Source organism: Schistocerca nitens, chromosome 5 (assembly GCF_023898315.1).
Source record: "Schistocerca nitens isolate TAMUIC-IGC-003100 chromosome 5, iqSchNite1.1, whole genome shotgun sequence".
In the NCBI taxonomy this organism is placed as follows: domain Eukaryota; kingdom Metazoa; phylum Arthropoda; class Insecta; order Orthoptera; family Acrididae; genus Schistocerca; species Schistocerca nitens.
In genome coordinates, this window is record NC_064618.1 from 356,153,630 (window position 1) to 356,176,506 (window position 22,877).

The window sequence follows — 22,877 nt, forward strand, 5'->3', positions numbered from 1 at the left end:
GTGCGTAGTCCATGTGTAAGCTCGCAGTCTGGCCCTGTGTTGCTGGTCCAACTCTACCCTGGTTGGCTAGCCAGGCTCTGCTCCATAGGGCTGGTCCGCCAGGCTGCCGGGTTGTCTACAACTCACACATCATGGCACAAGCTCAACTCAATAACTGGCTCACTGTCCTACACAGCCAAATCACTTGACATCTCATGATGAGGTGATCCTTAATATGTGCCCTGTCTCATGGTGTCATCACTGACTTGGATGAAATTAAGAAGAAATATAAATTATTTATCATTGAAAATTATGTGTTTTCTTTGATTTTATTGTTTAATCTATTTTCACTCACTTCTTTGCACTTCCTTATGAGAAAGGAGATGTGGTGATTCAATGAGTATCTCATTTTATGTGTTGGCTTTAAATGAAGCATTTGCACCTAACACAATACGCCATTGTCTGGTAAACATAGCTGTTATTGTTTCCAAACTAACTGATCAAAAAAGAAAATAATAACTGTCATGTACATGATGTTATGAAGAATTCCACTGACAGCTGATAAAATTCTTGTTTTATTGATGCACAATCAGTTTCGTGACCTAAAGCTGCTTCATCTGGTGCAACCTACATGGTAAAGAGTAATATACAGTGTCTAAACTTTGTGGGTACTAAAATTAATGGAGGTGATATTTAAAATATACTCACAGTGTTAAAAGATTGTAGGTGTACCCATTGTTCCTAGACAAGATTTATTACTCCGTGAATATAGTTTACTTTATACTGACAAACAAAGCATCCTTTGTTTTTAAAATTGCCAGCATCTGAAAGAAGAACATATATTTTATGGTGAGAAAACACTAAAAATGTTTTAAAACTTTATTCTGGCTTGTAAAGGGAGTGATCCAGCACTTCTAGTCATCAGTACACGATGTCACATCGTCCACAAGGTATTCTCCACTTCATCAGCATGTTAGTCCATCTTAATCACTTGTCCAGGCCACTTCTGCCCTTCCCATCACTGGATTGTGCCCTGCAGTCCCATCAGTAAAAAAGTGCCAACTTATATGTTTTCACACAGTAATTTGCGTTGTGCCCCAACTTATCATCCTAGTAGTAATTATTTTTTATTTCCAATCTAATTTTTTAAAAAGATGTTGGCTTCCTCTCACCATGAAATATTATTTCTTTTTTTAGATGCAGGCAAATTTTAAAACAAAGGACCTTTGTTTGGCAATATATAGTAAACAATATTGACTGAGTAATATATTTTATTTTAGTGTCCTCAAACACTGTGTATTACTCTTTATCATATAGGGTGCTCCTGATGAAGCAGCTTTAGGTCACAAAACCAGTTGTGTATCACTAAAACAAGAATTTTACCAGTTGTCAGAGGGCTCTTCTTAACATTATGCCTTTCAGCAGCTACAGATGCCCAGAATATAAAATACTTTGTTGTAACATGTTTTGCACTGTGTAAAAGACAGTGTGATTTTCTGTGGAGGAAATGATGAGAAAATTTTGGATCTGTGAGATTATATGGGTTACTTGGACATTGAGCACAGTAGGAGAGTTCTCTTTTGATCAGTCCAGGAAGTTGGTGCAAATTGTATGCTCTGTGCCACAGAGAAAACAGCACATGCACACTTTCTGTGCATGCTAGATAAAAAACTGGGCAGAAAGACAAAAAATGAATCATGATCATTGTTGTTTTAATTGTTATTGTTTAGGATGGTTCAGTTCATGTGGACATACTCTAGCAAGAGCTTCTATAATCACCATGTGACAATGTACAAATGCTGTGGCTATGCTTCTGTCTCAAATAAAATAATGGGGAGCTACTGAGTTTATCTTAAAACGTCAATGTGTGAACTTTTAGATAGTGAAAAGGAAAGAGTTCTCAGACAAAATGCATCAGGAAGGAGAAATGTTTTTGGACAAAAAGCTCTTGATGAACTTTTCACATCAGATTAGAATAAAACCTCCAGTTCTGATATTTTAATTCTTATAACGAATCATCAGATTTTTTTCTATATACAGAGAGTCTTTTATATGTGAGAATGTTAGAACATATACACTACTAGCCATTAAAATTGCTACACCAAGAAGAAATGCTGATGATAAACGGGTATTCATTGGACAAATATATTATACTAGCCACCTGGGCATTGAGTCAAACAGAGCTTGGATGGCAAGTACAGGTACGGTCACCCATGCAGCTTCAACACGATACCACAGTTCATCAAGAGTAGTGACTGGCGTATTGTGACGAGCCAGTTGCTCGGCCACCATTGACCAGACGTTTTCAATTGGTGAGAGATGTGGGGAATGTGCTGGTCAGGGCAGCAGTCGAATATTTTCTGTATCCAGAAAGGTCCGTACAGGACCTGCAACATGCAGTCGTGCATTATCCTGCTGAAATGTAGGATTTCGCAGCGATCGAATTAAGGGTAGAGCCACGGGTCGTAACACATCTGAAATGTAACATCCACTGTTCAAAGTGCTGTCAATGCGAAAAAGAGGTGACCAAGACGTGTAACCAATGGCACCCCATACCATCACGCCGGGCGATACGCCAGTATGGCGATGACGAATACACGCTTCCGATGTGTGTTCACTGTGATGTTGCCAAACATGGATGCCACAATCATGATGCTGTAAACAGAACCTGGATTCATCCAAAAAAATGATGTTTTGCCATTCGTGCACCCAGGTTCGTCGTTGAGTACACCATCGCAGGCACTCCTGCCTGTGATGCAGCGTCAAGGGTAACCGCAGCCATGGTCTCCGGGCTGATAGTACATGCTGCTGCAAATGTCATTGAACTGTTCATGCAGATGGTTGTTGTCTTGCAAATGTCCCCATCTGTTGACTCAGGGATCGAGATGTGGCTGCACGATCCGTTACAGTCATGTGGATAAGATGCCTGTCATCTACACTGCTAGTTATTTGGGGCCGCTGAGATCCAGCATGGTGTTCCGTATTACCCTCCTGAACCCACCAATTCCATATTCTGCTAATAGTCATTGAATCTCGACCAACACGAGCACCAATGTCTTGATACAATAAACCGCAATCGCGATAGGCTACAATCCTACCTTTATCAAAGTCAGAAACGTGATGGTACGCATTCCTCCTCCTTACACGAGGCATCACAACAACGTTTCTCCAGGCAACACTGGTGAACTGCTGTTCGTGTATGAGAAATCGGTTGGAAACTTTCCTCATGGTAGCACACTGTAGGTGTCACCCCTGGCGCCAACCTTGTGTGAATGCTCTGAAAAGCTAATCATTTGCATATCACAGCATCTTCTTCCAGTCTGTTAAATTTTGCGTCTGTAGCACGTCATCTCTGTGGTGTAGCAATTTTAATGGCCAGTAGTGTATGTATATTCCACTTCTCTCTCTTATGTTACTCTGATTTCACTTGTGGGTCTGATGATTGTAGTAACCAAAATATTCCACTCTTATAATAAATAGAAGGTACTGAAAGCAATCTAGACAGCATTATTTGCAAAAATTCAAAATGATTCCAGATTCACTTAAGAAACTCATTTCCTTTATTGTTGTTGTTGTGGTCTTCAGTCCTGAGACTGGTTTGATGCAGCTCTCCATGCTACTCTATCCTGTGCAAGTTTCTTCATCTCCCAGTACCTACTGCAACCTACATCCTTCTGAATCTGCTTAGTGTATTGATCTCTTGGTCTCCCTCTACGATTTTTACCCTCCACGCTGCCCTCCAATGCTAAATTTGTGATCCCTTGATGCCTCAAAACATGTCCTACCAACCGATCCCTTCTTCTAGTCAAGTTATGCCACAAACTTCTCTTCTCCCGAATCCTATTCAATACCTCCTCATTAGTTACGTGATCTACCCACCTTATCTTCAGCATTCTTCTGTACCACCACATTTCGAAAGCTTCTATTCTCTTCTTGTCCAAACTGGTTATCGTCCATGTTTCACTTCCATACATGGCTACACTCCATACAAATACTTTCAGAAACGACTTCCTGACACTTAAATCTATACTCGATGTTAACAAATTTCTCTTCTTCAGAAACGATTTCCTTGCCATTGCCAGTCTACATTTTATATCCTCTCTACTTCGACCATCATCAGTTATTTTACTCCCTAAATAGCAAAACTCCTTTACTACTTTAAGTGTCTCATTTCCTAATCTAATCCCCTCAGCATCACCCGATTTAATTTGACTACATTCCATTATCCTCGTTTTGCTTTTGTTGATGTTCATCTTATATCCTCCTTTCAAGACACTGTCCATTCCGTTCAACTGCTCTTCCAAGTCCTTTGCTGTCTCTGACAGAATTACAATGTCATCGGCGAACCTCAAAGTTTTTACTTCTTCTCCATGAATTTTAACACCTACTCCGAATTTTTCTTTTGTTTCCTTTACTGCTTGCTCAATATACAGATTGAATAACATCGGGGAGAGGCTACAACCCTGTCTCACTCCTTTCCCAACCACTGCTTCCCTTTCATGCCCCTCGACTCTTATCACTGCCATCTGGTTACTGTACAAATTGTAAATAGCCTTTCGCTCCCTGTATTTTACCCCTGCTACCTTCAGAATTTGAAAGAGAGTATTCCAGTTAACGTTGTCAAAAGCTTTCTCTAAGTCTACAAATGCTAGAAACGTAGGTTTGCCTTTTCTTAATCTTTCTTCTAAGATAAGTCGTAAGATTAGTATTGCCTCACGTGTTCCAACATTTCTACAGAATCCAAACTGATCTTCCCCGAGGTCCGCTTCTACCAGTTTTTCCATTCGTCTGTAAAGAATTCGCGTTAGTATTTTGCAGCTGTGACTTATTAAACTGATAGTTCGGTAATTTTCACATCTGTCAACACCTGCTTTCTTTGGTATTGGAATTATTATATTCTTCTTGAAGTCTGTGGGTATTTCGCCAGTCTCATACATCTTGCTCACCAGATGGTAGAGTTTTGTCATGACTGGCTCTCCCAAGGCCATCAGTAGTTCTAATGGAATGTTGTCTACTCCCGGGGCCTTGTTTCGACTCAGGTCTTTCAGTGCTCTGTCAAACTCTTCACGCAGTATCTTATCTCCCATTTCATCTTCATCTACATCCTCTTCCACTTCCATAATACTGTCCTCAAGTACATCGCCCTTGTATAAACCCTCTATATACTCCTTCCACCTTTCTGCCTTCCCTTCTTTGCTTAGAACTGGGTTGCCATCTGAGCTCTTGATATTCATACAAGTGGTTCTCTTCTCTCCAAAGGTCTCTTTAATTTTCCTGTAGGCAGTATCTATCTTACCCCCAGTGAGACAAGCCTCTATATCCTTACATTTGTCCTCTAGCCATCACTGCTTAGCCATTTTGCACTTCCTGTCGATCTCATTTTTGAGACGTTTGTATTTCTTTTTGCCTGCTTCATTCACTGCATTTTTATATTTTCTCCTTTCATCAATTAAATTCAATATTTCTTCTGTTACCCAAGGATTTCTATTAGCCCTCGCCTTTCTACCTACTTGATCGTCTGCTGCCTTCACTACTTCATCCCTCAAAGCTACCCATTCTTCTTCTACTGTATTTCTTTCCCCCATTCCTGTCAATTGTTCCCTTATGCTCTCCCTGAAACTCTCTACAACCTCTGTTTCTTTCAGTTTATCCAGGTCCCATCTCCTTAAATTCCCACCTTTTTGCAGTTTCTTCAGTTTCAATCTGCAGTTCATAACCAATAGATTGTGGTCAGAATCCACATCTGCCCCTGGAAATGTCTTACAATTTAAAACCTGCTTCCTAAATCTCTGTCTTACCATTATATAATCTATCTGATACCTATTAGTATCTCCAGGATTCTTCCAGGTATACAACCTTCTTTTATGATTCTTGAACCAAGTGTTAGCTATGATTAAGTTATGCTCTGTGCAAAATTCTACAAGGCGGCTTCCTCTTTCATTTCTTCCCCCCAATCCATATTCACCTACTATGTTTCCTTCTCTCCCTTTTCCTACTGACGAATTCCAGTCACCCATGACTATTAAATTTTCGTCTCCCTTCACTACCTGAATAATTTCTTTTATCTCGTCATACATTTCATCAATTTCTTCATCATCTGCAGAGCTAGTTGGCATATAAACTTGTACTACTGTAGTAGGCATGGGCTTTGTGTCTATCTTGGCCACAATAATGCGTTCACTATGCTGTTTGTAGTAGCTAAACCGCACTCCTATTTTTTTATTCATTATTAAACCTACTCCTGCATTACCCCTATTTGATTTTGTATTTATAACCCTGTAATCACCTGACCAAAAGTCTTGTTCCTCCTGCCACCGAACTTCACTAATTCCCACTATATCTAACTTTAACCTCTCCATTTCCCTTTTTAAATTTTCTAACCTACCTGCCCGATTAAGGGATCTGACATTCCACGCTCCGATCCGTAGAATGCCAGTTTTCTTTCTCCTGATAACGACGTCCTCTTGAGTAGTCCCCGCCCGGAGATCCGAATGGGGGACTATTTTACCTCCGGAATATTTTACCCAAGAGGACGCCATCATCATTTAATCATACAGTAAAGCTGCATGTCCTCGGAAAAAATTACGGCTGTAGTTTCCCCTTGCTTTCAGCCATTCGCAGTACCAGCACAGCAAGGCCGTTTTGGTTAATGTTACAAGGCCAGATCAGTCAATCATCCAGACTGTTGCCCCTGCAACTACTGAAAAGGCTGCTGCCCCTCTTCAGGAACCACATGTTTGTCTGGCCTCTCAACAGATACCCCTCCGTTGTGGTTGCACCTGCGGTATGGCCATCTGTATCGCTGAGGCACGCAAGCCTCCCCACCAACGGCAAGGTCCATGGTTCATGGGGGAAGTTTCCTTTGTTATTAAACATTTAATCTTATGTCAGTCTTATTTTTCATCAATGTACATTTAAATAAAAATTCTAGCAAATACATTATTTGAAATTTCTACCTTTTTGATCATATTCTGAATTACTATGTATAGGGTTCTCCATTCCTCACTTAAAAGAGAGGTGTATTGAACAGTTCCATTACAGTACTAAGGTTGCAAGTACTTTTGTTGTTGGTAATAAAGGAAATATTACCAACAACAAAAGTACTTGCAACCTTAGTACTGTAATGGAACTGTTCAATACACCTCTCTTTTAAGTGAGGAATGGAGAACCCTATACATAGTAATTCAGAATATGATCCAAAAGGTAGAAATTTCAAATAATGTATTTGCTAGAATTTTTATTTAAATGTACATTGATGAAAAATAAGACTGACATAAGATTAAATGTTTAATAACAAACATAATTATTTTTGTATTTCTAATGTACTTTACAGTCGTGTTCACTTAAGGATATTTAAATTTAGTATTATAATCATATCTATTATCTTCCATAACTGTTCAAGAAGATAAAATCAACAGAAGACTGTATTTCTTTTTGCTTTCATGTAATATTAATCAACTGTAACTCTTTGTTCAAGAACATCGATTATGACAGTGTCACAATCATATCTTTGTTTTGAAACTGTTCTATCATTTTTCTTATTCAGGGAGACTATGTTATGTTTCAGCAGGAAGCATTTCTGATGTAGTTGTAATGCAGATATTGTACGACGTAATGGTCGGAAGCTAGCAGTTCTTGTCAAAAGGTGTGTTAATTTTTGAAAACTGCAAAATTTTGAATAAAATAATTATGAAGTGAAAATACATTCCTGCTTCATGTTAATACTGATTTAACGTATGGATAAACAGAAGCCAGACACCTCTTTGCAGCTTCAGCATGAAGGAATCATTAACCCACAATGACTGTGCTACGAGAAATAAGAACTTACAAAAAACAATGTAAAATAAGTTAGGTGCAAAACACTTTTTTACTGATTCTCTCTCTCTTTATTTTGTATTTTTATTAACTGAAGACTTATAATCCCCAACAGACAAACAATACGTGCACAGAACTGGGTTATTTAACAACATTTTAAATTAAATTTTGGTACTTTTTATGGTTGTAATGAGAGTGTGGCAGACTTTTGCCACACATCCGTCTTAGCAGTTCCATACATTCCTAGTTTGCACATTTCTTCCTTCATGTGGTTTCTTCTGCCCCAAGCTGTTAATTCCTCCATGTGGCAGGATACCTGCTGTTATGGTCTCTGGCTAACAATAAAGGATAGTAGCTCTGTTTTTACGAAGGCTTCCACTGAACTAGCCTCGCTCTCCGCCATGGTCTTCTCTTTGTGGCATCAGCATCAACTTTGGCCCAGCAAATGTGCTGTAATGAACATGCCATGTGATGACGTGCTTTGCATGGAGATGCTCATGTGAACTTTCAAGACTCACCCACGCCACGCAGTCCTTACAACCTCTGCACAGCCCGGTGTGTAAATATGTGTCTTGTGACACTGTAAATTCTGACCAGTGAGTATTAGTGCTGATGTGAGTTCTATCTGAGCTCCGAGCTCCATCCGTCACTACCACACGCTTATGTGTTCACCGGTTGTCTTTAGTTCGGGTCCACTCCAGACTATTGCTTCATTAAGAGGCAATTAATTCCATGCCTCATGTCAATAAAATTTGGTGTCATGTGGATGATACTCAGAAACAAGGTACTGACTTTGTCTGGTGTCCGCTATTATTACTGTGCCGTGTCTTTGTATAGTGCCACTACATTGGCAATTGAATCTTTCCAACATCTAATAACTTTTAGACCATCTCATGATTTTCCTTTGTAGTAGTTCAGTTGCTGAAGAAATGTTTTGTTTCTTACCAACAGGTAGACAGTTATCTTTTGACGGTTACCATCATGCCCTATGCACAATTTAGTAATTAACATTGTAAGTTAGGTAGAGCAACTTCCCTACACTGGTAGCCGTACAATAAACTCAGTTAACTTAATTTTCAATTTTAGGATATTGTTGGCTGTCTTGTCCCATTAGTGCACATTTTGACCATCATGCTCGTGCACACCCACCAGCAAATTCCATTTTTGTGCTGTGGACACTAGTGTACTTTGCATGACGGGCTATTTCAATTGCGAGTGTTTCATTGTCCTTTCCGAAACCTATTGACCATGGTTTCTGCCACCAACCCAACCAATGCCTCACTGCATGCAGCTGCCATTCCAATGCCACACATCATAACCAACCTGACTGCATACCTCACAGAAGTGGAATGCTGCAACACCAACCTGTGCATGAAACTTGCATTGATATGACCACAACAGGCCCAGTACCAATACCATACTCCATGCGCATGCCTGCACTGGCTCCTGAATATGCCATTGTGCTGCTGTTCCTCCTGTCCTCAGTGCATCCACTACCAATCCCCCACATTCTGCCACCAGTCAGTCCAGTCATGCTGTGGCTCACGTGTCATCCACCAATCGATGGGACCCATGCATGCGGTTTTCCTCAGGGAATGCCATCAATTCAAGACACCACCAAGCAATCAGCCAGCTCAAGCTGACATATGCAATGGAGGTCCGCAATGTCATCTCATCATCCCCAACCAATGAATGCTACAAGAGACTCTGACACTACCTCATGACGCAACTTTCATCATCTGAAAAGCAGAGCATCTGGGTCCTCCTTGCCCTCGAATAGTGTGGAGATTTCCAACACTCTCAATTCCTTCACCAAAGTCTCTGACATCTGGCTGGCTCACCACCCAGCTCTGATAGACAGCTGTGGCATCACACGCTGAACTCTCCTTCACCAGTGCCACCAGCCTTCACTGACAGCGTGGCCACCTTGCCTGCAATGTTGTCGCTGCACACCAGCCTCACCCCACCTGACGCACTCAGCTGGCTGTCATTCTGCCAGCCACCCTGCCACAAGCTCCCCCTCACTGCTTGATGCACTGCTAATAATGTCACCAGCTGCTTCCCTCCACGCTGGCCCACAGTAAACAGCAGTTGCAAGTATATGACACCCTCAGCCGCCTCAGCACCAACCTGGAAACATGGCAGGCAAGTGTAGCCTGCACTGATGCCAACTGCTGCCATGCTTGCAGCCCCACCAACCAGTGCAATGACAGCTACCATTGCCCCAGCTCTAGTCATCCTGTTGACACCTCTCATGACATGGCTGGCCGCTTGTAGTACCACAAGAGTTTGGCCCAGATGCTACAAACTGCAGGGAGCCCTGTTCTTGGCACCCAAATGACAACAGCCACTAGGATTACGCCTGCCTGGCTGGTATTCAGTCTCCCTGTGCATGTGCAACCACAATGCTCCCATTCCTGATCAACCCCGGCCCTGAGTTGTCTGTCTTATGAAGTGGCTCATACGGGACCCCTAGCACTGATTCAGCAATCCTCCTGATGACAGCAAAGAACACCATCACCATATACATCATACATCATTGTGTCGACCTCAGCCTACAACGAAACCTCCCTTGGACCTTTACAGCCACCAACGTCACTGACCCCATTATCGGAGTGGACTTCATTGGGTACTACTGACTGCTCCATGACTTGCCACGCAGCACCTTACTGACACCGATACTGGGAGATCAATGAAGTGCACCATTCATTTCACTGTTTCCTGCAATGTGAAGTAGGTGACATATTCTGGCCCATATGCTGACTTTCTGGTGTGATTTCCTACTCTCACACACCTCTCCAGCACGCCTTAGGAGGTCTGTCCACTACACTGACACCACTTGTCTTCTGCTGACCATGTCCCCAACCTCCCCAACTATTGCACAAATTTTATTAACGATAACTAATTTTCATCGTAAGTTGGCAAATTCCATTGTGTTTTCTTTGCAGAAGATGTCTGCCATGAAACTTGTGAATGTACATAATAATTTTTCTAAATAATAACCTGAATTATTGTAAAAAAAAAAAAAAAAGTTGTTAGATTTTCCGTGTCTCTGATAGTCTATGTTTCATCATTAGTCGACCCCACTTCTGGGCACTAATAAGAAAAAATACTTTTCTTTGCAAAGTTTTACCCTGCTCTTTAAAATCTAACCATGATGCAAACGAAAAAAGATATATTTACCACTGAATTACTTCTTCCAGAACTTTGCTACAGAAACTACAAAAGGTAAATCTCATGTTGCTAACTTAACTTATAAAAGTTAGTATTTACTGTCAACAGATGTCATCTCAATTATAAAATATTCTCTCTATTTAACAAGATTTAACATTCTTTAAAGTAATATAAATAGAAAGTTATATTTTACAGACCTTTGTGGAGATGACCTGCACCTGACATCAAGCTACAATCCAGCTACCAACAGCATGGTGGAACAGCTTCCTCACACCATGAAGGCAACCCTCATCTGCCACACAAAAGCTGGTGACCCACCATCCTGCCATTTGTACTTCTCAGGCTCTGTGTCACTGACAAGGCCGACCTGAGAGGTCAGCTGCTTACCTTGTTTATAGCCAGCCGCCTGCTATGCCAGAGACTCTCCTAGTGCCTGTCGATCTACCTGTGGATGACGGTCTTCCCTGAGTTCATCACCAGCTTGCATTAACACTCCCCAGCACTGGGCAAATGCAGATCATTCCTTCATGCTGACCTCGCCTCATGCACTCACATTGCATTGCACATCAATGCTCACCAGCCCCTTCCCTCCTTCACCCATACTACGCTGGCCCCCACTAAGTCCTGAAGCGAATCTCTTCATGGCTCTCCCTACCAGCATTTTGACTGATAGGCTGTAGTCTGTCTATATGCAGTCCAATCTCACACCTGCCTGTCGGACTACAATCTCCATCCAAACCCTGCAACAACACACTGCCACCACTGACACCTCACAAAGCAGCCCCACTACCGAAGTGCACGAAATGCTGGCCTACCACACCACATCCAAGGACACCATGAAAAGCCCAGCATGCTATGCTGGTGCTGCCACAACCCACCAGCTGTCAACAACACAGGCATCAGCACCCCCCACATGCAGGATGCTCACTACATCTCCTGCAGCCTGTGTCCTAGCATTATTTTGGTTCCGTCACTCTTGACAGCTAGTTAGTCCCACAACAGCATAATTTCATGTGTTTGCAGTTCAGTTCCCTCGAATTGCCACCATCCATCCTCATGCCACAAGAACCAACAATTCATGCTCACAATACTTGGTGCATGCACTTTCAACTGTCAAATACAGCCACCAGGCTGCCAACTCTTTCTTGCAGTCACCCAGCAATGCTGTTGCACTCTTGCCTTTGCAGCCCGGCACTGGAACTGTGCCCAGCACCTGCCTACACCTGCTCATCTAACAATGGACACAGGCTTAGGCCAACCCGACTTGGTACCCCACATCCCAGGTGGCACCAGCTTACTTGTGCTTGCACCTGCTGCCAATAGCACACTGCAATTCAATGTTGTGTAGTAAACTGGCACTACTGACTACTGGCCAACCTGCCCACCTCACACCTAGTGTCCTGACATCCAGTGCCTACTTCCATCACATGACCAGCACCTGCAGTATCGATGTCACCACCCAGGGCCTCACCACTGGTACAACACGCCCATCAACCGGTACCAGTATTCACCGTCACCACTTAGTTCTTGCAGGAGGGAAAGGGGGGAATTGTGTGGTGGTCTTTCATTGCACATCTGTCTTATTAGTTCCATACATTCCTAGCTCACTACAGGCATCTGCTAGGGCAGCGAGTTTCTCCCTGTGAGTACTTACTTCTGCTCCAAGATGTCAATTCTGTGTGTAACTGGATACCTGCACAATGGTACCTAACAATAGCTTGGTTCTAGCAAGTCTTATGCCAACCTAGTCTCGCTCTCAGTCCTATTCTTCTCCTCATGATCTCAACATGAACTTCAGCCCCACAACCATGCCACAGCAAACATGCCAAATCGTGACACTCTTCGCATAGAGATATTCACTGTGAAGTTTCAAGACTCAGCCAAGCCACACTGTCTTTACATCCTCTACAGAGTCTAGTGTGTAAATCGTTATCTTGTGCTGCAAGAAATTCTGGCCAGTGAGTGTTAGTATCCACATGAATACCATCATAGTTTCAAGCTCTATCTGTCTCTGCCAGCACACTCATGTATTAGCCACATGTCTTTGTTTTGAATCCTGTACAAACTATTTCTTCTGCAAGAAACAATTAATTCTGTGTCTTGCATTAAAAAAAATTCAGTGTCAGGGATGAGGTACTGACTTTGTCCTCTATCCACTACTCCTACCGTGCCATGGCTTTCTCTAGTGCTGCTAAATTGGTGAGTGACTCTCTCCATCTGTTAATGTTATCAACATCTCATGTTTTTCCTTGATAGCAGTTTAGTTGTTTAATAAATGTGTTGTTTCTTAACCATGTGTGGATATTTATCTTTGTGTAGTTCCTATCATGTCCTATTTGAAATTTTGTAGTTTATTTCATAAGTTAGGTAGGGAAATTTTCCTACAAAAGTAGAGGGGTCAGAAAACTCACACACAAGATATAGTTACAGTTTATTGTATATCACATTTAATTAAAGATCTTATAAAGCTATCATTCAGTAACAAACAGGTAATGATGTAAGCTTACTCCATTACTAATATAGGATAGTTTGGATTTTCTGTCAGAACATACCATATTTTATTTCCTATTTATTAATATTTAATGTTATATAGACACATGCAGATACAGCTGCCCCATCCCCTTGTGGCAAAACCTGTATTTGTTGCTGCCTTTCATCCCAAAATTGTGCTTTGGTACATGGACAATCTTGTGGAGATGGCAGTTAATGTTTTAATTTTGTGTCTTTGTGCAAGTGCATGGGAGGGTGACAGGTTGATGGGGTGGGGACACAGTAAACCTTGGACAGAGTTGAAGAGCTCTCTACATTGCCCCCTCCCAGGCTTTAAATAGTGTTGAACTCAGGTACATTGGTTGGGGAATTCCCCTCATTGTCATATGCAGTTATCAATAACAAAATTGTGTTGGTCGACAATTTCATTTTTATACATCAACCATGTTAGAAAATGTCTGGATAATTAATATATTCCAAAGTCACACACTGTTAAAAATTGTACACGGTATCAGCAGCTGCTGTATCAATAATTTATTAATACTGATGCTTTTATGCAATTATTGAATTCTGACAGAGAATGGAGTCTAAAGCAGACATGGGGTGTAAGGAGGCAGAGCGAAGGACTGTTTCAACACCTCTTCCCTTATTCCTCACAGGTGTTTTTCTCAGTTGCCAATTACGATGCCTATATGTTTCTTCAACTCTTCTCTAAAATTCAATTCTTCTTCAGCTTACAGTAGGCTAATAATTCACCACTGAGACTACAATTAATTTTGGTTATATTTACCACTGATACTGATGGTTTTGCCGATAGCAATTCTTCATGTGCCACCTTCTTCGATGATTTCTTGTGGGGTATGTGAAATGGAAGCTCATCTGGATTCCTGTCAAGCAATATAAAAATCCATATGTAAAAAACATGAAGCTGTAAATGAGCATGCTTTATGTTATATGTGAGAAATTAGCAACAGTAACTACACTGCTGGGTATGAAAAATGAACAGCTTTGAAGACATGTACAAACATTAATTTGGACAGCTCATTTACAGAGGACAGTTAAGAAACAATTCAAAGTATAGTAATCTATTGTGGACAGAGAATCAATCATGTAATAACCATGAAAATGCTCAGTCATTATCAACTGTTTTTGACTTGATGAAGAGCTGGTCTGTTGTTTTAAGAATTGTGCATATTGTAAGTATTGTAAACATGAGACCACTCGCTTGCTGTGAGATTTGATGGAAATGAAAGGGGATGTTACAGCTGTTAGTTGTGCACAGCCAATGAGAAAGCAGCAGGTAGACAACATGTCTGGAAGCATCAAGAGACTAAGGAATATTGTCATATTCTAACAACAATACATATGCGTAATCTGATACATATTCGGAAAAACAGTCGTGTTTTGAGTCCACTATAACCATAAAATCAGAAATCACAACATATTCAGAAGTAACACCCAAATATTTGTGACAACCAAGATTATAAATTTCAATGCAGTTTGTGTACAGAAATACATTGCCTTTTTTCTTGTCTCTCATTGGTTAGGTGATACTATCATCCCAGATAATGATACAAGAGATGATGATAATAAGAAATAGTAATGTCACAGATGACAGGCACAAAAGGATGTGAAGATAAATGTAAACTATTTTTTGTTTGTTTCATTTCTCCTACTATTATCAAAATCTAGGCACCCAAAAACAGAAGAAGTATAGAATAGGTAAATGTTTATTCTTTTAGGCAGATTCTTTGTATCAACAAAACAGTTTGTATTTTTCATTGGTCAAAACCTGTTACAAATAAAGTTCTGACAAGGAAATTCTTAAAATTAATGGTGGTTGTCTTAAATTCAGATTCGTCTTATGCTTCAGAAAACACGGTAATGATTGTGGACATATCACAGAGAACAGGAAGGATAGAGACTTGTACATATGTTAATAGTATGACCAAGAATTTGACTAAGAAAAATTATCAGAATTTTAATGGTTGAGATTAAGCAATTCTAATACAGTATTTACGCACTCAGTATAAAAGGTGTCTGAATTACCCTTATTGTGACCAGCTGACTTTCTTAGGTAGTAAGTATTGCAAACAGGTATACATCAGAATCCAGACAACTAAGTTCATAATTTCTTTGACCTCGACAAATATTGTAGTTGGATCACAGATCTGTGTTAGTTAAAGTCCAAATTTTAGTGTGATGGGCAGTGACAAACAACAGCCATCTCTGAATAAGGCCTCAGTTTTAGGGATATTTTCGACTTGGGAATAATTTATGTACAGAATGACATGTACATTTACAATAATTACTATGACTTTTAGTGAATATCTACTCCACAGTAAGTTAACACTTCAGCCAAGGGTGATGCACTCATGCGCATTCGTCTCTCTCCGTTTGATTCTTGTGTAGGTTCTTTAAATGGCCTACACATATAAATAAATATTTTTGCTATTTCTTATTCGCACCATCCCCATGCATCAAAGATATTTCTGTAAGCTGACAGAAAACTGAATGATATACTACCAATTTTTTTATGTTTTATGTTGTTTTTTTCACCAATCTCTGTGTCTGTTGGTCTTTTGGGCTGGTGTAAAGACATATGTACTTGTACTCTCCCAATATTGTGTCAATTAAAAGTTATAATATGGGGAAGCCACAAGTTTGCATTCTCCTACCAAGCTATGTCCTAGTCTCAATGCAACAAGGAATGCAATAAAGACTTGCATTCTTGCCCTCCCAGGGGACACAGCCTTATAGTAGGTACCTTCAGTGCCGGGTGGGAGGGTTTGCGTACTTTGTTGAAGTCAAGAGCTATGCTAGTGATAGCGCAGCTACTGGCAGGGTCACCCAAGCTGGATTCATCTCGACTGAGGAACCAGATGAAGTGTGTCCCACAACATAGGGCACGGAGGGCTCTAGAGGCGTAGTGAAGCCAGTTTCCCTAGAGGAGTAAACCAAATAGAAATCCTGGTCCTCCAGGTTGGAGGTTGGGCATGAGGCTAATAACCCCATACTGTAAAAAAAAAATTACATAAATTCAGGAGAAGCCTCGGAAACTGGGTGGAAAGCATGTATTATGACCCCAGCGAAGGAAACGGATAAAGGGTCTGACAGTAGCATCATAGAATGTGAAGACAATGCTTCAGCCTGGAAACATGAAAGAAACAGCAAATGAAATTTTAAAATTTAAATATGATGCCATAAGGCTACAGGAAATAAGAGGGTAAGGGAATGGGCAGATAGTTAAACCTGAGTACTCACTGGTATATAGTGGACCAGAAGAAAGAACAGGCCAACTTGGAACAGGGTTTATAGTAACTAGGGAAGTTAGGAAAAGCCTTGTAGAATTTTAACCCATAAATGAAAGGATGTGCAGACTCAGACTGAGAGGAAAATTTAGGAATATATCAATAGTGAATGCACATGCACCAACAGAGGAAAAAGAGGATGTAATTAAAGAACAGTTCTATGAAGAGATGGAAAAAGTATGCTGCACAGTACCTAAATATGACTTGATGCTAGTAATAGAAGCTTTCAATGCAAAAATAGGGAGGAATGGACATCCATAAGAAGTTTCTGGAAAATATTCACTACATGAAGAAAACAATAAGAATGGAGACTTACTACGCCAATTCGCAGCAAGGAATAATATGAGTATTAAAACTACCTGCTTCCCACACAAAAGTATCCATCTGGGTACTTGGAAGTCTGCAGTCAATCTAGTAGTCAATCAGATTGACCATATTTTAGAGATTGTACACCACTCCATGTCAGTTACGGATGTACGGAGCTGCAGAGGTCCAAACTGTGACTCAGACCACTTTGTGATCAAATCAGCCTTGAGAAAGCAACTGTCACTACCAAATGCCAGCAGAATAACAAAGACGATGAAATGGAATACAGACAAACAGAAAATCCCTGATGAAGTAAAAAAATACCAAGTAACACTAAGAAGAAAGTTGAGCAATGAAGAGACCGCAGTACGAGTAGATGAAAGGAAGATGCTGCAGAAGATATATTAGGCATAAGAAGGAATAGTAGAACCTGGGAATGATTTGATGAAAATTGCAGGTCAGCAATAGAGGAAATGAACAGCACAAGAACAAAAGTGCTACAGACAGAAACCAGAAATAAAGTGGAACAATACAGAGAATTAAGGAGAAGAGCTAACAGACTGTGTAAGAGAAAGAATTAAGAGAGTGGACTAAGAAGAAATTTCAAGAACTAGAAGAGTTAAAGGAACAGAGTGAAATGAGAAAACTGAAAAACTGGAATAATAATCCCCATTTATAAGAAAGGGGATGAACAGTATGTGAAAACTATAGAAGTATAGCACTCCTAAGCACAGCTTATAAGATCTTGACATGTATATTAAACGAAAGGATACAGAAGTGTGCAGAAGGCATGCTAGGGGAATACCAGTGTGGCTTTTGACCAGACAGAAGAACAACTGATCAAATATTTGTGATAAGACAAATGATGAAAAGTTCTATGAATATGATATAGATCTGCATTACCTATTCATCGACTTCAAACAAGCCTTGCCAACAACTGGCAAGAACTAAACTAATAAGACTAATCAGATTGACAATGAGAGAGACAAGAGCAAAAGTAAAAATCCTTAGCAGAACAAATGAAAGCTTTGACTTTAATAAATGTGTGAAGCAAGGTGACAGTCTCTCCACTGTCCAATTCAATATAGCCCTGCATATTGTAGTAAATAAAATCAAAAAAAGAGGCACCATATTTATGAAAACTTGCCAAATATGTGCATACACTGATGACATTGCTATGTTGTTGTTGTTATGGTCTTCAGTCCTGAGACTGGTTTGATGCAACTCTCCATGCTACTCTATCCTGTGCAAGCTTCTTCATCTCCAGGTACCTACTGCAACCTACATCCTTCTGAATCTGCTTAGTGTATTCATCTCTTGGTCTCCCTCTATGATTTTTACCCTCCACACTGCCCTCCAATACTAAACTGGTCATCCCTTCATGCCTCAGAACATGTCCTACCAACAGATCCCTTCTTCTATTCAAGTTGTGCCACAAACTCCTCTTCTCCCCAGTTTTATTCAATACTTCCTCATTAGTTATGTGATCTACCCATCTAATCTTCAGCATTCTTCTGTAGCACCACATTTTGAAAGCTTCTATTCTCTTCCTGTCCAAACTATTTATCGTCTATGTTTCACTTCCATACATGGCTATATTCCATACAAATACTTTCAGAAAAGACTTCCTGACACTTAAATCTATACTCGATGTTAACAAATTTCTCTTCTTCAGAAATGCTTTCCTTGCCATTCACAGTCTACATTTTAAATCTTCTATACTTAGACCATAATCAGTTATTTTGCTCCCCAAGCAGCAAAACTACTTTACTACTTTAAGTGTCTCATTTCCTAATCTAATTTCCTCACATTGCTATAGTAGGAGGAAATATCAATACACACAAAGAAACATATCAGGCAATGGATACAGAAGCCTTAAAAACTGGCCTCATAGTAAATGAAAACAAAACAAAATGTATAGTAATGTCACAATCTGAGGCCAGAAGAACCCCTGAAAACTTAAACATCAATGGGAAATGCTTCAAAGGAGGGTCCTCTTTTAACTAGTTGGGAGCCCTAATAACAAATGAAAACAGTATTGGAAAGGCTATAAGGGAAAGAATATAAGCAGGAAACAGAGCTTACTTTGCAAACAGGCAACTGTTCAGAAATAGGCTTGTTACAAGAAAAACAAAATTGATAATATACAATTCCCTAGTATGCCCAGTTATCACATACTAGTCAGAGGTATGGACTGACAAAACATGATAAAGAACCATTGAGCAGAAAATACTTTGAAAAATCTATGAGCCAATAATGGACGGAGAAGGCTGGAGAATACACTACATGCCGAATTACAAGAGTTAATAGAAGGTAGGGACATAGCAAAATTTGTGAAATCGCAGTGAATATGATGGCTAGGACACTTGGAGAGAATGGCAGAGGATAGAATTCCAAAGACAATGATGAAAGGTGTGATCTGTTCAGCTAGGCAAAAAGGGAGACTTAGAAGAAGATGGATTGACGACATAATAATGGATCTCACCAGTAAGGGAGTCTGGTGGTGGAATAGAGCAGCAAATAACCAAGAAGTGTGGAGGAAGATCGTTGACAAAGCCAAGGCTCACCAAGGGCTGTAGCACTACTGAAGAAGAAGAAGAAAAAGAAGAAGAAGACTTGCATTTTCAAATAGATCTCTTCGGAGAAGAAGTCAACATGAAGAGGGAATAGCCGACATAGCCATGCCAGCATTGTTGTACATCATTGGAGAGATGAGGTAAATACAACGCCTTACACCAAAACTCAAAGGAAATTATCCTTAACCTATTCTGCAGAACTGCTACAGTGTTTCTTAACCTGCACGCATCCATACCTGACTGTTTCTGGACTTACAATTTCTGGTGTGTCTAAATATGCATTACCTAACTACATAAGATCTGAACAATTCACATTACCTCTCTCTCTAAGCACTATGTTTCATGGCCCAGACTAGGACGTCACCATCAGGAGAGACTTAGCATGTTTGTAATAATTTAAAATGATTGCATAACTTTTTAAATTTTCTATTACACTAATTGTTGTCTTTCTCTGTTTCATGAATGGGATACTATATTATTGCAACAATCATGGAAGTCACACATCTGCAAAAGATTAAATGTAATCAATTGGAGAATTCATTCCAGAAGGAGTGAAAAAGCCAATGAAAAGGTAGGAAAATTCATGATCCATTGTGTGCATTACTGTGCTTAGTAGAGTCTCTGCCAATAGTGATCGTAGTACCTTTACTAATCCAATTACTGAATTGAAGCATTCTCATAAAATACGTAGACATTTGGACAAAAATTTAATTTCAGAGAGAGAAATGTGTGCATACAATTGAGTTATGCTGACAACGTATTTTGATACATGTTACCAAGGCACCACTGAATAGGTTTCATAGTGCTGTCTTCATTACTACAAACAGAATATTTCATTTTCAAAAGTATTCATTTATTTTGTCATTTTGTAAAACTATCAAAAATGAGTGCACAAGATAGGCACATTGTTGCCAGATAGCCAGGCACTAGGTATCGCTGAAATGGACATTGCAACAAATGAAATCGAACCTCAAAATGTCAATTACAGTGATGATGACCAATTACACTTTTCAGTTAACATGGACAAAGATGATAATAACATTATCATTCAAAATGATATGATGATGACATTAGATGAGACAAAATCACAATTTTCTCCAGGGAGTATTTTTTCCTCTGGTAAAAATGTAACACGCGACAGCATGGCCTTATTAAATCGTTCTTTGCCTGCCACACTTACACCTAATGCAAAAGTGATTGGACAGGGTACATTCTGCACAACGGAAACCCAAATCACAACGCAAATGTTACAGCAGTTATTTAAACAAAAATTTAATGATTTCAAGTATGAGTTTAAAGAAGAGCAAAGACACACTCAAACAAAGTATCGGTACACAAAAGCAATTACTTGAACAGCAAAAGCAAAGTCTTGATGCTTTCAAAACCAACATAACACAACAATTCAATGCCTTGGCAAAAGATTTGTGTGCTGATCTTTCAAATGAATGATTGGATAAACTTGTAAGTATGGGGAAAGATCTAAAAACACAACTGCTCACCGATTTGTCCCTAGATACACATAATTTAAGCCAAAAAGTGTCATTGGTAGGCGAGACACAACAGTTCACAGAAAAGGTGAAGGAATTACCAAGAGGCTCAAAAAAACATATCAGGAGCAGACACAGTCGTGCCAGAATATAAATAAACTTGTGGGTACCATTGATGGGTTACAAACAGCATAGAAAGGATTACTTGAACAGGTGCAAGACCTGTCATTGCAGGTAGGTAGCATAAGTTTAAATACTCAGTTCATGAGAAAGGAGCAAGAAAGGATAGACAAAGACATTAAGGAAATAAAGGATGGAGCTGAGGCCAGAATGCTAGGCCAAGGCAGTACCCTGGTGCAGAAGGTAGTCCAGGAACACAAGGGTTATGTAAGTACAGAAGACAGAATTAAGAGCTGAAAAATATCAGAGGTTGAAAGCAGTGGAGAAAAAAATAACAGACTAACATCATTAGTAACCATGAAAAGGAAAGGGAACATTCAACACCAAGCTGTCAGGAGTCAACAGAAAAGGTAGATAATCCAAACATCTGTCCCCACTTGAACCCTAACATTTTAGGTGAAATAGATCACAATTATAACTAGCAGCAGGTGCTGCCAACTTCTGTCCCTGTCATGCAGACATATTTGGAATACGATCTGATACATCAAAACAATGCCACGCTGGCAATGGACAGTGTTGCATGTCTTTCTACTTTGCTCGTGGATGAAGGCTTATTATGACACAGGCAGTTTCCGATTTTTTCATCTAAAGGTAAGTGAACAAACACAGTCATGTTCATAAGAGCCTCCCAAAATGTTTTCCCTAGGAACTGGAATGAAGCATAGAAGATATGCTTTGTGGTAGGTTATACACAAGGTGATCTGATATGGTGGAAAAATGTCACATTTATGAACAGTTTGAAAGGGCATTCCTAGACAAGTTCTGGTGCATCATAGTGCAAGAGAGACAGGGGCATTAAGTGTTTAACTCGGCACCATTCAGCAGGGCTCAGAAGATACATCGAGTAGTATCTAAATAAAACTCCTTCTGGACAAACCCAATATCACATGTAGGTGTCCTAAAAATTTTGAAAAGCCAACTACTGGCTAACATAAGTGAGAAATTAATCACTACTCCTGACAACAATATAGAGAATTTCCTCTCAGTTATTGATTCCATTGATCTTATCTACAAAGGCAGACCTGCACAACCACAAAGTGACAGCACACAGGCAGACCCCACACAAAATGAACAACATGGCGGGAATGGCAATAACAACCAATGTTGTTGGCAGCCACATCCTCCTCACAACAATAACACCAGGAAGCAATTTGGTAACAGAAAGGGATAAAAAATCAAGCAAAGATATAAAAACAACCAAGGATTTAATCAGTCAGAATTTAATGGGCAGTCAAGTTATAGTCAATAAGCATACAATGTGCTGCCGACTGGGGCAATGACCTGAACAGCAACTGGCGAGACCAGAACACAACAAGGTGACAAAATAATCCACCACTGCCTGACTATAATCAGCATAATTGAAATTACATTTTGAATAGAGGCCAGGGACAATAAAATTTTGAATCAGGAGCCACACAAGGTACTAACTGGTGAAATCAGATGCATAATGTGCACGTAGTTGAAGTTACCACTAATGAGGTGGTCAGTGCTCAGGGTAGTTCAGAAAACTTGAACCGGTCTCAATAGGCCCCCATTCAATTACCAGTAATAGGAGTGGG

General features: G+C 40.1%; 1 protein-coding gene across 1 annotated transcript in view; it reads right to left on the reverse strand.

The window, feature by feature from the left end:
• The window catches only part of LOC126260454 (dynein axonemal heavy chain 6), a 1,163,459-nt gene that overhangs the window by 1,095,760 nt on the left and 44,822 nt on the right, over window positions 1–22,877 (reverse strand). Inside the window, exon 2 of the mRNA XM_049957783.1 lies at window positions 14,249–14,345. Coding sequence (XP_049813740.1) covers window positions 14,249–14,345 — 97 coding nt within the window. The remainder of the gene's footprint in view (window positions 1–14,248; window positions 14,346–22,877) is intronic.